The 15,065-nt window shown below is 36.1% G+C and overlaps 1 protein-coding gene across 3 annotated transcripts in view; it reads right to left on the bottom strand.

Annotated features, from left to right (window-relative positions):
- LOC104146908 (3',5'-cyclic-AMP phosphodiesterase 4D) overlaps window positions 1–15,065 on the bottom strand; it is a 401,542-nt gene that overhangs the window by 331,769 nt on the left and 54,708 nt on the right. The window contains exon 1 of one of the 3 annotated variants that reach the window (XM_068927374.1): window positions 772–803. The exons of the other annotated variants lie outside the window; for them this stretch is intronic. Within the exon in view, the coding sequence (XP_068783475.1) occupies window positions 772–788 (17 nt within the window). The 5' untranslated portion in view covers window positions 789–803. Of the gene's footprint in view, window positions 1–771; window positions 804–15,065 lie in introns of those variants that run through there. 3 annotated transcript variants of the gene reach the window in all.

Below are 15,065 nucleotides of genomic sequence, written 5' to 3'. Positions count from 1 at the left end.
CACTAAGAAAATGGCCAGTATTACATTATTTTATACTCCCCCACCCCCCACCCCAGAATGCTGGAGCAGAGAAATTTAAAATATATCCGAGTTCCAAAATTTAATTTGACTCTATTAAGCTTAACGTCTACTGCCTTTAAAACCTATTGCCACTCTAGGCTTTTCCTCTTTTCCTCACAGTGAAATTAATAATTTTAAAACATTTCACCTTCTGAAGAATCTCTCTGGATCATAGCACTGTAATACTTGCACTGCTCCAGCTTGAATTTTTCATTGTTAAATGTTTCTATGACACTATACAAATATTACTACTCTGCATTGAAATAAAAATATTTTGTGCTTTTAATATCAGTGTATAAACTATTACAACAAGGACCTTGTCTTTTACTTTCTTTTTCTTCCCCACTGGCTCTTGTTTTCAGAACTACAGAAGTAGAATCATTTGTTTATCCAGTTTCAGTGTGGGCTCTGCATGAAATTCAAGGGTCTTCTTACAGGCAGAACTAGGGCACATGAAGGTCTCAGAAAAGTTACAGCCTTTCCAATATTCAAGAAGTATCAGACTACAAAGAAACTTTGCCATGTTAGTCTTAACCCCTTAACTACAGAACAACTTGGCACTTGTGGAAAAGACCTTTCTTTGAAAGCAGGGCATCACTAACAAGGGTAGATTAATAGCCACAGCTGTGGATACAGAAAATACATAAGCAAGAAACAATGTAAAATTAATGAAAATGTAAAAGAATATATAAAGAAATACAAAACTATTACCTTAATTTTTTTTTCATATTTATTTTCCGACACTCAGATTTTGGGGTTCAAATCTGTAGTCTTCATACATGAAAATGACACACTTCAGAGTTATTATTTGATTAAGAGCAGCATGCAGAAGCCATTGGAAGTACAGAAGAGAGGTTCCATTTCTGAGTACAGTCCATATTCTCTACCCTGACGAACACAGGCATTTTCTTCTGCTTCCCTCTTGCCCACATATGGCCATCATTAAGATTCATTTGGGCAACACGATTCTGAGTTACTTAGCTTCCTCCCTGACTGGTGCGTGGCAACCCCACCAGCACCAAGGAAACTATAGCAATGAAATGCATTTTCAGAAACAAGATTTTGCTTATTGTAACTAGCTCAATTTAAAAACTACATTTAGCGTACAAAGAAGATTCTATGTGTACCTAAGGAAATGCGTTTCTGAGATGTGACCGGGCATACTCTAGCATGTGCGATTCCAGAATTTTGCCTTCACCGTTTAAGAAATATGTTACTGAACTAAAATGACAATTTATGCTACATCTGAAATATTATCAAATTCAAATCACTTGCTATAAGAGTACAGGAATGCTAATATGTAATTATAATGTTTCTTCATGGCGTTTAACAAAGAAAATAAAATGTCATCCCTTAGAAACTGCAAAATTTCAAAGTAAAAATTTTAGACTCAAACCAATCATCATACCTCTTCTAGTTGAGTCACCTGGAAAATATAACTCCACAAATGCTCACAAATGGGTAATTTTTGCAATCTTGCCTATTAAACATCTGTCAATATTTCCTAGCTGGGTTAATGTACTGTCTTAGTTCAGTATTATGTGTTCCTCCATCGCAATACTAGAAAGTTCACTTATCTCCTTGTCAAATCACTCTTAATATAAATATCGAAGGCCTATGCAGCCTATCTAAACCTGCAGAGGCGTAATGAAGGAGAAATTGCAAAATTTCATGAGATTTTGGTTTACCTTAAAAAACAAAAATTCTGAAATTGCCACAGAAAAGGATATTAAGATTGTAATACCAGTTCCTCAAACGTTAAGAATACCAGAATTAAAGTTTGTCCAAGCAGCAATAATTTGCCCTCCTTGTGCTCCACAGATGTTGGAAACTGCATAATGAATAAATTAGGGAACAGTATTTTGGGGTGGGGCAAAAGCTTTGTATTTTAAGACAGAGAAATGCTACGCCAAAGAATTTTATTTCAGCTCTGTCTCTACCCCAGATAAGTCTACACTTTTGAAGGCAGGTACTCTTTTGCACGGCCTGCTCTCTCAGTGAGCCAGGTACAGCAGAGCTCTGAACTGCATAGTCAAGGTTAGTGCAGCATATGCCAGAGCTGATAAGCCTGATGACAAGCAAGATATATTAGTTTAGGTTTGGCCCTCAGCTGTTACAACTAACGATCAGAGCTGACTTGGCTCTGACTAATGAGGAGCAAGTATTTATTCGTTTTTTGGAAAATTTGTGTAGTTTGCATGAGGCCTAGTCCAGTCATCCAAACCAAACTTTCCACTGTCAGAAACTGTTTATTACTAATTTTTATAAGAAAACAAAATGAAGGTAAATGTTGAGCAAAGGAATTGACTTCTGACACTTCTGCTGTTCTGCCAAAAAACAAGTGGTTCCCGTCCCAGTATAACATGTAGAAAAACATCAAGCTCTCACTCTACCATTTTCCCAAGGTCCTACAGACAGGCCCTAAGATGTCTGTGATGGTGTGATAGCTGCCAGCCCACTCCCATCTAGGTTCAGGACCTCTCATCCCCATCTCTTTGGGGAAAGAGAAGAAGCCCCATTTGTTTCCAAATTAGTCAGCTGATTCTGGATTTTAGATCTAGGGTCAACTTAGAACATTTGTACAAAACATGAAGCACCTCAGAGTGTGATGTTCCTGATTTAGGACAAAAAAAATATTGAACTGATACTTAGCTTTTCTAGCCATATGTCCTATTGCTTTAAAAAAAAAAAGTATCAATACAGTTGAAGTTCATATCATGAAAAATATTTCTCCACAGCAGTGGTCATCTCATAGATGAATGCTTGCAAAACATTCAAATTGATTTGTGCTTACAGTTCTGAATTACTAATTGGTACCAGGTGAAATATTCTGTCACTAAATGTTGCCTAAGATCCTGTGAGAATTTCAGATGCCAATATGCACAAACAACTTTTATACAATATGACTGTATCATATAACCTCAAGTCTTTTTCTGTTGTTAGACACACTGACATACTAAGTAGAGCTGTTGACAGATTTTCTGCAGTTGAGATGAATTGTCGCTATGGAAAAAGCGATGAAGTTCTTTGTAACATAAAAAACATTTCACCTTCAGTTTTTATATGTTACCCTGAACAAAATCATTTTATTGATTTCTTCTTGTTCTAAATGGATGCTGATATCTTCTACTTTTTTTTTTTCCCATAGTTTTGGAACATCACGTTTCAGTGAATATAACAATAATATATACAAAAGATCCTTTGTGTAGTGATTGCTTAATATTATTACATAGCTCAGCAAGCAAGCAATAAAACAAAATGAAAACTGCATGCTCTACTACATGGTTCTCTATGGCAGAACCAAAAAAATTTAGGGAATGTCAGGGAAGATTACCATGGAACTGATAAAATCTCTCTGTGTCTCAGCACTTTTCTGTCAGAAGGAAACTGAATCCTTATTGTACTATATCCATAGCATAAGCTGATGAAGAAAGGTATAAGCAAGGTCATTTCACTTTGTCTGCGTTGCACCACTGAAATAGGTAATGCTACCAGGACCGAACAGAAAACAGCAATCCCTGCGTACTCCCAGGTGTAACCACTGTTGTATTTGGGAATTGTACCTAGGACTGCTATCCCAAATGACCCATTAGATGCACCTGAAGGTTAAGGAAACATTTTTTCTGGATACCCATTTATTTCATCTCCAACTGTGTCTTCCTTTGGTGTTCCGTTACATACCTATAACTGTTTTGGAGAGTAGGAAAATCCCGATGATGTATGCCATGCTAAGTTTCCTTATGCCAAGTGTACTAGAAAGGAGGAAAAGTTATCAGAAACAAAAATCAAAGGATTAAAGGTTACAGATACTAACTTTTAAAATCCAACTTAGTTCTGAGGCTCCTTTATTTCAGTCATACTCATCTATATTCATTTGCAAGATCTTTGCTGCAAATGACTGCATAGTTTTAAAATTGTATGGAAAAAAAGCCTCTGAAGTTGGTATTGATTTGTTTTCTGCTTCAGTTAAAACGTTCAAAGCAAGGACAGTGATTTCTTAGATTTCTACAATATCTAGAACGTTGACATTACTAGAAAACATGAACGAACATTAAATATGTAGAAGATGAAGAGTGAACATTCTCTTGATTGGTAAACACTGATAGCGTTTCATATTTGGAAAGCACTGGAAAAATTATTAACTAAACCCTCGTGAGATAAATATTATATGTTCTATTTCATGTACTTAGAAATTAGAGGAATATAGTTTAAACAAGTTTGTTAAAGCCACAGAATGGGAGTTGATACCAGAGCTTGGATTAAAATTGCAGAGGATTTGGACCCAATCTCATTCTTTATCCACCACAAGGCTCTATGTCACACTACTTAATTTGCTTACAAAACTCAATGTCTATAATACTTATTTGCCTGTTATTACTGCAAGTAGAAGTTATTATTTTATATTCTGTTTATGTATGCACCTCCTCTTTGAGCTGGAGGAGCTCATTCTCCAGAGACGGCAGCCTGTTGCACACAGCAGATACAACAATCATGCATTTATTTCAAAAGAGCAAAATAGATGCATAACTGCAGTCCATTCCCCTCCTCATTGTGACTTTTAGTGACATCACTACGATATATATGTAGAGGTCGATTTAAAAGGGATAGCTTTATACTGACATAAGTGCTGCCTTATAGAATATATATTTATGCAACAAAATCTATTTCAAATGTTAAAACTGCACTTTACAATTCATTGTGAAAAATTTGGAGGTATCTGAAGTTCATCTCTCACTATGTTGGTTAATTCACTGAAATCTATTTCCTGCTCAAAAACAACTGAATTATAAAAAAAAGGTAATTATATGTTAGAACATAATGCTCTGTTCAAATAAATGAAGGGGGAAGGAACGGGTTTTTATAGGAGTCCCTCCTGACCCTCACCCAGAGAGGTTTCTACTCAGAGGAGTGAACCACAAGCTCCCAGCTTAAGCAATGTGGTGTTAACCTTTTTAGAGGAAAGACTTTTATTTTGTAGTAGCAAACAGGGAAATCAGTTATTCAGCAATATTAATTTTTGTAGTAGCAATTTTATTTTTCACACTGCCAGAAGTATTTTTAAGCCATATTATATTATTTTAAACTTGGTACTGACATTTTTGTCATTTGCTGTTCTAAAAATCACGTTCTGGAACGATCCAAATATCATTATTTTAAGGGGCAACAAAGCTCCTTAAAAGCTAAAATAACTTTCAATTTGTACCAAAATCCCCATATACTGTAAATCACGTAACTAAGTCAGGACAAGTGTAAGAGCTATTGAGAAGTTTACTAGGGAACTACTGAGAAATTTATTTGCCACTAGTGGCAAATAGCATGCAGAAGGGACCCTGCATTTTTTTAGGCTGACTGAACTTAAGCAAGTAATAGTGGTGTGCTGGTTAGATTAATCTAAAATTGAACGGCCACTTACAATGCTGTACTTGACCTGTACTGTACTCTATTGGTCAATATACCGAGGGCAGTCTTGGAGAAGACAAAGTGACTCAGATGGTTGTAGTGGGTTTTGATTAGATGACTTTCATATGGAAGATAAGCCCCAACATTATGAAACCTGCTTTTCCTCCAGCCCTCCTAAGCCTCCAATAGTAATGCTGCTGACAAGGACTAGAAGGTAGCACTAGCCATGGGGGTGGGGGGGAGGGGGATGTTTAATGATTTTGTGCCAAGTTCTAACTCCTCTGGGGCGCTTTAGGAACTGAACGTCTAGAACAAAGGCAGATCTCAGCAGACAGGTTAACCCACAGAGGAGAGAGCAGGGAAGTCCAGACTTACTGAGAAAATAAGCTCACCTCTCCTCTTCCAGCTCAGTTAGATATATATATGGTGCTCACTAATAATAGGGGAAGTTTTCTCATGAATCCAGGACCACAAAACAATTACTTTTATACTTTACTGAAAACCTAGAAGTTGAATAATGTTTCCTGAGGCATCTGCATGTTCATAAACTAGATCTGCACTAACTTACACTGTAATTCCAAGTTTAAACTAGACTAAGTGAAAATTCAGATTTTTATAAGGAAATGTGCATTTCATGGTAAAGTGAGATGCAGGTTTCCACTGCTAAATATTGACTTTCTCCAGTTTGAAGTAGATGCGTGGTGCAGGACCCTTGGATGTTGTTATTACTCATTCTCTAAGAGACCAGAGAACAGATTATATGGTGTCTCTGGTAAAGACACCTTATTCTAGGTGTTTGAAGTCACCAGGGCTCACCTCGTAAATGAGATCACAGTTCGTTGATGGCTGCTCTGTTAGCTGTCATTAACCCTGTTACTGAATCAAGAAGCCAGAGCAAAAAGCAGGAGCTAAATAGCTAAAATCCTTTCTCTGAGATCTGGAACAACTATTCTTGTACCATTCATGCCAAGCCAGGCAGCCTGAAATAAAGAACACAGTCTATGAAAAACAAAGTTCAGCAAAAATACTATGAAAAATATTCATATAACTAGCCATATTTAGCATTATCCCCTAAGCTAGTGACAGAAACTGTAGCAGTAATGACATTTAAAGCCTGAAGGAATATTGTTGGAGCTTCATAATTTAAAGTGTCCTGAATGTTAACAATAAGGCTAACTCACATGAGCTCTTGTGCAAATAGGAGCTTCTGTGTCTGTGAAGAATAATAGGCTCTGTAAAATATGCATTTGAAGCTATGTCAATTTATTGGATGAACTATGTCTGACATAGTTGCCTCAGCCATAAACTGTACTCCCATAAAATAAACATGAAGTCTCATGATTAAAATGAAATTATAGCCTATTTTTCACCACAGGTTTCTTCCTCCACTTCCAATAAAGTACATTACTGGTAGCTGATAGTGCTCCCCTATGCCTATGTGATTGTTGATCTGCGTTCAAATTCCCCAAAACATTTAACCTGCTACTTCCAGCCTTTCATCTTAAATTCCCTATCTCAGAGTACCACTGCTGATGCAGCCTTCCCCTTACTGTCTGCAAACTAGAATATATTTAAGCAGAGTTTTCCTTTGGAAAAACTCTCTAATCTTTACAGTAAATAAGATGCTCCCACCACAGAATTATTAGGCGCATGGAGTTAATTTTGTAAAAGCATTCAATATTAGCTACCTTTACAGAATCTGTATAAGGAGCTAAGTCTAGTTCAAGGTCTAAGCATCATCCAAAGAATTAAATTTCAGTTTGTGTAACAATTTTGGTTTAGAAATGAAGACTGTATCAAAGTAAAAAAAGGAAACGTATCCACTGGTCATGATGTTATCCTTTTAACGAAGTTAACTTTGCACTTGGGACATGCAAGTAGCAGATTGTGGCACAGCCACAAGACACAAAACATTTTTCTATATTGTGTAAGGTCTGTCTAGAGGTGAATCCGTAATTAAATGCAGCACGTAGTCTAGAGAACAAGATAGCTCTGAGAATGTGTGTCATTGCTTATGAAAGGCCAAAGGCTCTGTGTTGTCTTAGCTGCTTCTACACTAGTGACTCCAGATGTCACAAATTATTATGTGATTATGGGAACAACAACTCTTTCTCCAAAACATGAATTTCATACAGTCACCACAGACAAGCATATTTAACCCACAGGAGAACTGCATGCAAGTTTCCAGACCACAGTTGTCGCACCAAGTAAATAAAAATTGTTCTCAAATAATCCTTCACCAGTTGAGTTATACAGTTTAGCTCTCCGTCACATACACTGCATTCTTCTTAAAATAGCATTAACTCCTTGGAGAAATACTGTAGTTTAAGTTTCAAATATTCCTTCTGCAGTAAATTATTTTTTGTGTGTGCTCAACAGAGCTCATTGTGAAGTCAATTCCTAGGCTTTTTAACTAATATATGTTTTGTGATCTTGCTGGATTTCCACATTTAATCACATGGACTATTCTATTTCCTATGTCAGCATGCATTTACATAAGTCATTATTTTTCTTTCTGATTATGTAATATGCTATATGCTACATGCTAAGATCGTAATTAACTCTTTCTGAGAATTAAGTTTTTGTCATGTGAATGTGTAAAATAATGAACGGGTCCAACAGGTAGGTGATATTTTCAAACAGCTTAGATGTGGTAGTTTATGATTGTGCTTATGAAAGTAAGTATAGCAGGTTTTAAAGGTTCTTACAGCTGCACAGTAAGACTTTAGAAAGACCAAAAATACAATAGCTAGCTCTCCTCATTTACCTTTCAGTGAACCATGCCATCCCCAAAACAAAACAACATTCTTATCTGTGATTGTACATAAGTGTCTTCTACAAATTGTATTTATGGCTACATTAAATTAAATCAACTAATTATTTGAATATATCTGGCAAATTGTTATAATATTAAAATGCCACATCATAAATATCTACTTCTCCTTTAATTTAATATGGAAATATGTATTGCTTAGATCCAGCTGCAAAATCCCACTTATGTTACTTATAAAACCTTTCTAGATAAAACCCATCTTATCCCAATGTGGGGCAAGTTGGAGTCCTGAAGTGGACATATAGACAAACATTCTTAAAAACGTCTTGTTGAAAGTCCTTCTCTAGCAAGCTGCTACTAGTTGTTCTGATGATTATTGTTTTTCCAGGCTCAGCCAATGCAGATTTATCACAAAACCACAATAAAATATACAGGTGATATTCAAACAGTAAATTCATACACAATAAAGTTCTTAATTATCAAGGTAACAAAACCAAGAGATAATCCCAAAAACAAATTCATGCCGTAAAGAACTGTATGAAAGCTCCTAGGTATGCCAGCTAAAATTAGTCTGGCTCATAAAGCTAATATATTTAATTGTACATTTAATTATACATCATGCATTCTCAAACATTATTACACCTTAAGGTATTCCATGCTTACTTGAACAATCTATTGCCCATAAAAATCTCCAAGTACTAGTCTACAGTAATCAGCCTCTCTGTCAGGAGCATACCTGTGGAGCACCTGCCACAGTGAAATCCTACGTGATTAGTTCTGTTATAACAGTATGTACTGCGTGCTGATATGTTTGATACATTGAATAATACGGACTAGATACGATCACGGTCTAAGGAAAGGACAACCTCAAATGAAAACAGGTAATGACTGCAATTAAAGGATTATTACATAGATGTAATATATGGCCACAAATTTTTCTTTATAGAAATAAAGAATGAAACAAAGAGTATGCCCTCTCTTGTATGTCTCCATAGCCATGCATAAAGCTGCTTTTCAGGGCGGGAGGGGGAGCACATCAATTCTGTACATGTTCTTTTTAAGAACTGAATGCAGACACTTATTGAAGGTTAAACTAGTGAAACTAACGACAGAAAATGCTGAATGTTTACTAAGAGAGGAACGTATAACTACCAGAAAAGATCAGCAATAGCATATATATAGTGTCATGCCATCTCTGATGAAGGAGAAAGAACATATGCTTGCTTGCTGAATTTTCAGGATTTAGAAAAGGTGAAGTCAACCCACTGGAAACGTATTAAATGTACCAATTCACAACACATAAAATAGTAGGCATTTTATATGGCTATCCCCTAAAATTTTGCAGTGAGGGCAGATGCCGTTATTACCACCTAGTGACCAAGAACATGCATTAGTTGGGCATGAGTGGAAGGAAGGATCTGGCAGTGCCTCCCATCACAACTGAGTGATTGTATTCTACTGCAGACAGAACCTGACTATGCACCAGTTACCTGCCTCAGCTAGAGGCTGGCTCTAAGACCAGAGCGGGACAGGGATAAGCCTTCTAGTAGCACCAGTTTGTTGCATTGTTCTAGGAAATCAGAAAAAAGGGTAGCAGGTAGCCCTTCAGCAGGGCAAAGATGCCCAGATCCCTTTCTCATTCTTCTTTCTCACTCAATGTTAGCTTGTCTGTTGTTGTAATAAACTCTTAAAACTTTCAAACTCAATGTTCTCCTTGACCACTAGTGGAAAAACAGTACTTAGTACCAGAGGAAACAGAAGTATGAACAAAAAGTTCACTGAGAAACAGAAGAAATGTGGTAAGAGATAAGACAGAATAGTAATTATAAATCCCAAAGAAGCTGAAGCTCTCAGAGAACCTAAGAAAAAGTCAGCTAATCGTCAGGCTGCGCTAAAGCTGTAAGAATACGTATTCCCAGAAGAAATGTACCTATTGAGAGATACAAATTCCTATGAGAAATAAGGGAAAGAAACTTCTGAAGTTTGCTATAAAGAGTTGAAACTTTGAGGTCAAATATATGCAATTAGAGCATACCCGTGAAATCCTTAATTAAAGCCCAAGTTACACTGGAGTATTGTGATCCTAAACAGAGGAAAGGGCTACCGGGAAACCAATTTCAACTGGAATGAAAGCATTGAAAACGTGTCAAACTGCAGAACAAGCCTAGAGAAGACTGTTAAGTCTTAGGCAAAAATGAATAGTATGCATTACCAAACTAAAAACAAATAGGAATTTACACGTGCAAAATAGAAGTGAAGATGATAAGCAGTTTGTAAAATCAAAATGATCCTGCAAAAAGCAACATGGAAGATTATTTGAGCCTAATACGCTTTCTAACATGTTAGGCTATAAGTTAATAAAACTGTTCTACAAAAACTACTGAAGCTTTTTGTACATCCTTGAAAAAAAAAAAAAAAGGAAAAAAAGAAACTTAAGGATATCAAACAGAGAATTTATGATGTTAGAAGGCTGTAAAAATCAAAAGAATTGAAGTCACAGATAACAACATGCAATATTATACTATAATATATATTATCCAAGTTTGTGAATGCAAAGACACTTGCAAAGCAACTTTTTGTTTTTAAAGGATAATTACTAAACAAAGGCAGAACTAGAGAAACTCAGTTCCATTTCTCCTAAATTATCCAGAATTTCTACTAAATTCTGTCCAACACAGAACAGGTCATAAAAAACGATGGACCATTAGACAATACCATAGTCTAACCAAAGCACTTCAGGTTTTAAACCTACAAAGTAACATCAGATCTACAAGGCAAGGAGGTCATCTACAAGACAGAAGGACTTAGTAAAAATGGTTGACATACATTTTCCTTTGGAAGGACAGGACAGATGCAACTGTTCCTGCTCTAAAAAAAGAAAAGTAATATCTGGTTCAAACCAGCAAGTAATTAAAGTGATCTTGTGTTATCAGATCTATCAAGGCAAACTTACCCTTTTTTCTGCTTCATATTTTTCTTCCTTACTCATTTATTTGTTTTTATTATTTTATTTATTACTGTTTTGTAGAATAAAGACATTCATTGCTCACTGATCATCATGAAGTGTTTTTGGGGATTCCTTCCTGATACCAGGAGCTCTGCTCTAATGTATGATCCCCATCTGGGACAATACTATGCAGAATCTTTGCCTCTTCCTTCTTCAGGGGGAGATGAACCCTGCCCTCATCTCTCCCTCCTCAGCTTTAAGCTGTGGATAAATGGTATTATTTTCTCTCCAGTAAATGAAGTCATCAATAATTAATGCCATTGTGCAACACTCTCAGCATATTGCAAGCAACCTTCTAAATATTAGACAGTATCATGTCCCCCTAGCTCATTCCTTGCCTCTGCTCCATTAATGGAGGCATATGTGTACTCACATAGACATATACGTATATGCATACTGTCTTTGCAAACCTGTTTCCTATTTGTATATATTATATATATATACACATACAAACATTCCCCTTATAGAATTTTAAGGAAAGAGTGGGCATGTGGATTGAGTTATTCTATGCATTTGGAATACATTTCTGTGAGAATTATTTTCTGGGAATAATTTATGTATATTTTATGTATATCATTATAATACAGGAAAAGTGGATTCAGAAAAGGAATATGGCAACCCAATGTAAGAGGCCTGAGAACCACTGGAAGAGAGTCCTCTGCATATGTCAGGTGATATCTTGTTTAAATTTTTCATTAATATTTGGTCAGCTGATTTTTGCAGTATGAATAAAACTGGAGTGTTAAAAAACAAGGACATTGTAGGTGAAACTCAAATCAATTAGATTTCTGAGACACAAAAAAGGCTACTTTATTTTCTTAATTCAACAGAAACAAGTAAGGTCACATCTGCAAATTTCCAAACCTGATCTTCATCTTATTCAAATAATCTTCTCTTCCAAAGCTGTACGTTTGATTTTAATAGTTCCAAAAGGACATTATTGTTAATTAAATTTTGTTGCATCTGTAACCTGATTAAACATTGCCTTTAATCTCATGAGTACATGCATCTCATTGAATCAGGAAAATATGCTGCAATCTGGCTGCTCTTTGAAATATTCATTTATAATACTCAAAGCTTTTTTCCACTGAGGTTTGAACTACTCTGCGTAATTCTCTAGAATCTGTTGTTAGTATGCAGTATACATTGTTTACAGACCCTATCCTTTCTTAATGTTTGTAGCATAGTTATCATCCCGCTCTGCTTTGATGGGGCTTCCTTTCGGAATGCTTTTCATGTAACAAATTGTAGTCACTTAGTCTCTGAGAAGCATAGAACATGAAGAAGGAAAAACAAAGATATGCTTTAAAGGTCTATGAAGAAAATATATTTTGAAAATTGGAAGAAGGTGTAGTGAGGAAAAAGTCTACAGTTTCAGTTTGGTATAGTTTTAGTATAGTTTAGTATTGTTTCAGAATATTGTGACTCCAGCAACGTAGAACCACATCAAGAAGTTAGGCTGTAGAATAGCAGCATATTTATGACTGACAGCTTAAGGTTTTGTTGTTTTTTGTAATTAGTGCTAAAAGTGAGTAAAAAGATATTGTGCAATATAAAATAAACAGCGACCTGAGTTTATCGATCCCCTTATGTCAGTTACATTCCTGAAACTCACAACGGCACACCCTAACCATATCTGCCCAAACTACTTCTAAGGCATCTATCGTTTTCGTATCTAAGTGCCAAAGTCAATGTAAAAATATTTACTATGGGTGGGGACAAAGGCTGCTTGAATTCAGAGGAAAGTACTGTATATGACTGAGTACGCACTTGTATTCTTACAGTCAGTAACCATAGTAAATGTTTAGGTTTGGAAGCTCATGTTAAAAAACAAGTCTAAAGAGCAAAAACATAAAACACAAAATACTAAGTAATAAATGAGCCCCGAAAGTGGTAGAGAAGGGACAGAGATATGAAAACAGAAGGACAGTAATTAGATCATGAATTATAACAATCCCAGGTTTATCACATTAAAGAATGTCATATGTCACTACTAGCTGTATCTGAATACATCAAGAAATCAGAGGCAGCAAATATCCTCTCCAAAATTATATACAACAGAGGAAAATTGCCTGAGCATTCTGTGTTCACAGGGAAATATTATGGCAACAAATATTAAAAAGAGCATGTGCATGCCTTGACCTTATATTTTCTATTAAATAGATGCAATTTATTTGCTATGTTGCACTGGCCTTGCTATCCTGCTCCAAGTATTTATTCTTCATGCTTCTCCCTTCCTTTCTTACGGGAAGGAATTTTTCATGGAGAATAAAGGACTTCCCATATGAGTTACTAAAACTGTATGATGCAAAGTGTCTAAACATCCTTCCACAGACCTTTATGCATGTGTCACAGGCTGCCTGTTCACACAGCTGGGGAGCCATCACATTTCTCCGCCCTGTCACATACCTACCCATCACCCTAAAGACCTCTTACGCAAAACTGGGCTGGAGGACAAGCTGATTAGGAAGGCGTACAAAGAGACAGCCAAGAGAATAAGGCAACTGAATCTGTCAAATATACACCAGAAAAGTTCATTCGTCTTGCCCATGGCTGATTGTAATGTGAGCTGCAGAGTCATTATATTGAACATACCTTGAAGCATTACAGCTATTTTTGTTGTAAGCAGTAAGTCGATATAATGCAGATTTCTGGGGAAGGCAAGTTGTTTTTACTGGAGTATGTTTGAAGTCCTGACCACATAGCTTCGAAACACTTCGTTCTTTTCAGTTGTTATGGTGGTTTCCTACCATAGACTGACAATGATCCAGACTAAAGTTCAAGACGAGTTATTAGTTTTGGTTTCACATTTATAGGCAAGAGCAGCTACTATACTGCTCTGAAATGAAGTTATTCAGAAACTTCTCTGTCGTAAATTAAGATCCCATGCAACTCTAATATTTACATCTTTTTATTCCAACTCACCGTTAATGCAGCATCTTTTCCCTCTACTAAAAAGCTAACATCAGTAATCTGAAAGCCTCTCTCTCATCTGTTAGAATAAATCGTGGATGGCAGCAGAAGGGAATAAAGAGGAAAGGGAAGTGAAGAAGGACTCTCATAAAACGTCAAGGCTAATGGCCGGTGATGAACTCCAAGTTGAAACAGGTATCAAAAAGTTTTCTGTTACACTCTCCTAAGCAAAATTAAAGTTATATAACCCTCTTTCTGAGCATAGTGCGTGGAACCTCCCATTAGAAAAAAAACAAAAAAAAAATCAGCTGTTGAAGTCATGCATTCATGTATAAAACTAACATAGAAAAAATAGATTTAAATAAATGGCTCCATCAGTTTTTTAAGCACTCCTAGTAGGTGACCCAATTTGTGCATAATTTTCATGACAATATTTATGCATGATGTAGCTTTCAAAAAACACAGCAGTTCAACTTTTTTGGGAAGCTGAATCATAAGTCTTCTTACAGAAGACTAAAGACTTGCATGCTGCATCAACTTTTTTTTTTTTTTTTAAATCACAAGTAGTCACATGCCTTTTACATAATATGCCATCTCCCCACTCTGTAAATAGACGTGTGCAAAGAACATTTCATCATATGATTAGACACTTCATCATAGAACAAAAAAAACAAGGCTTTTTAACAGCTCACAACCAGGCGATATATGCAGTACTAAATACTCCTGTCATATGACTAAAAACGTAAGTTTCTTTAATCATGTGACAGGACATATAGTAGTCACAAGATAAAGTGGATTCATTTTGGGATCAACAATTTTACATCCTATTCCATTACTGGGGCAGATCTCTGGGCCTTATGAAAGGCTTGCTTTGATTGCAAGGTCCATGATGTCTTGCACAAATTCAAACTC

This window comes from Struthio camelus, chromosome Z (assembly GCF_040807025.1).
Source record: "Struthio camelus isolate bStrCam1 chromosome Z, bStrCam1.hap1, whole genome shotgun sequence".
Taxonomy (NCBI): domain Eukaryota; kingdom Metazoa; phylum Chordata; class Aves; order Struthioniformes; family Struthionidae; genus Struthio; species Struthio camelus.
This window is presented reverse-complemented; position numbering and strand designations above follow the sequence as displayed.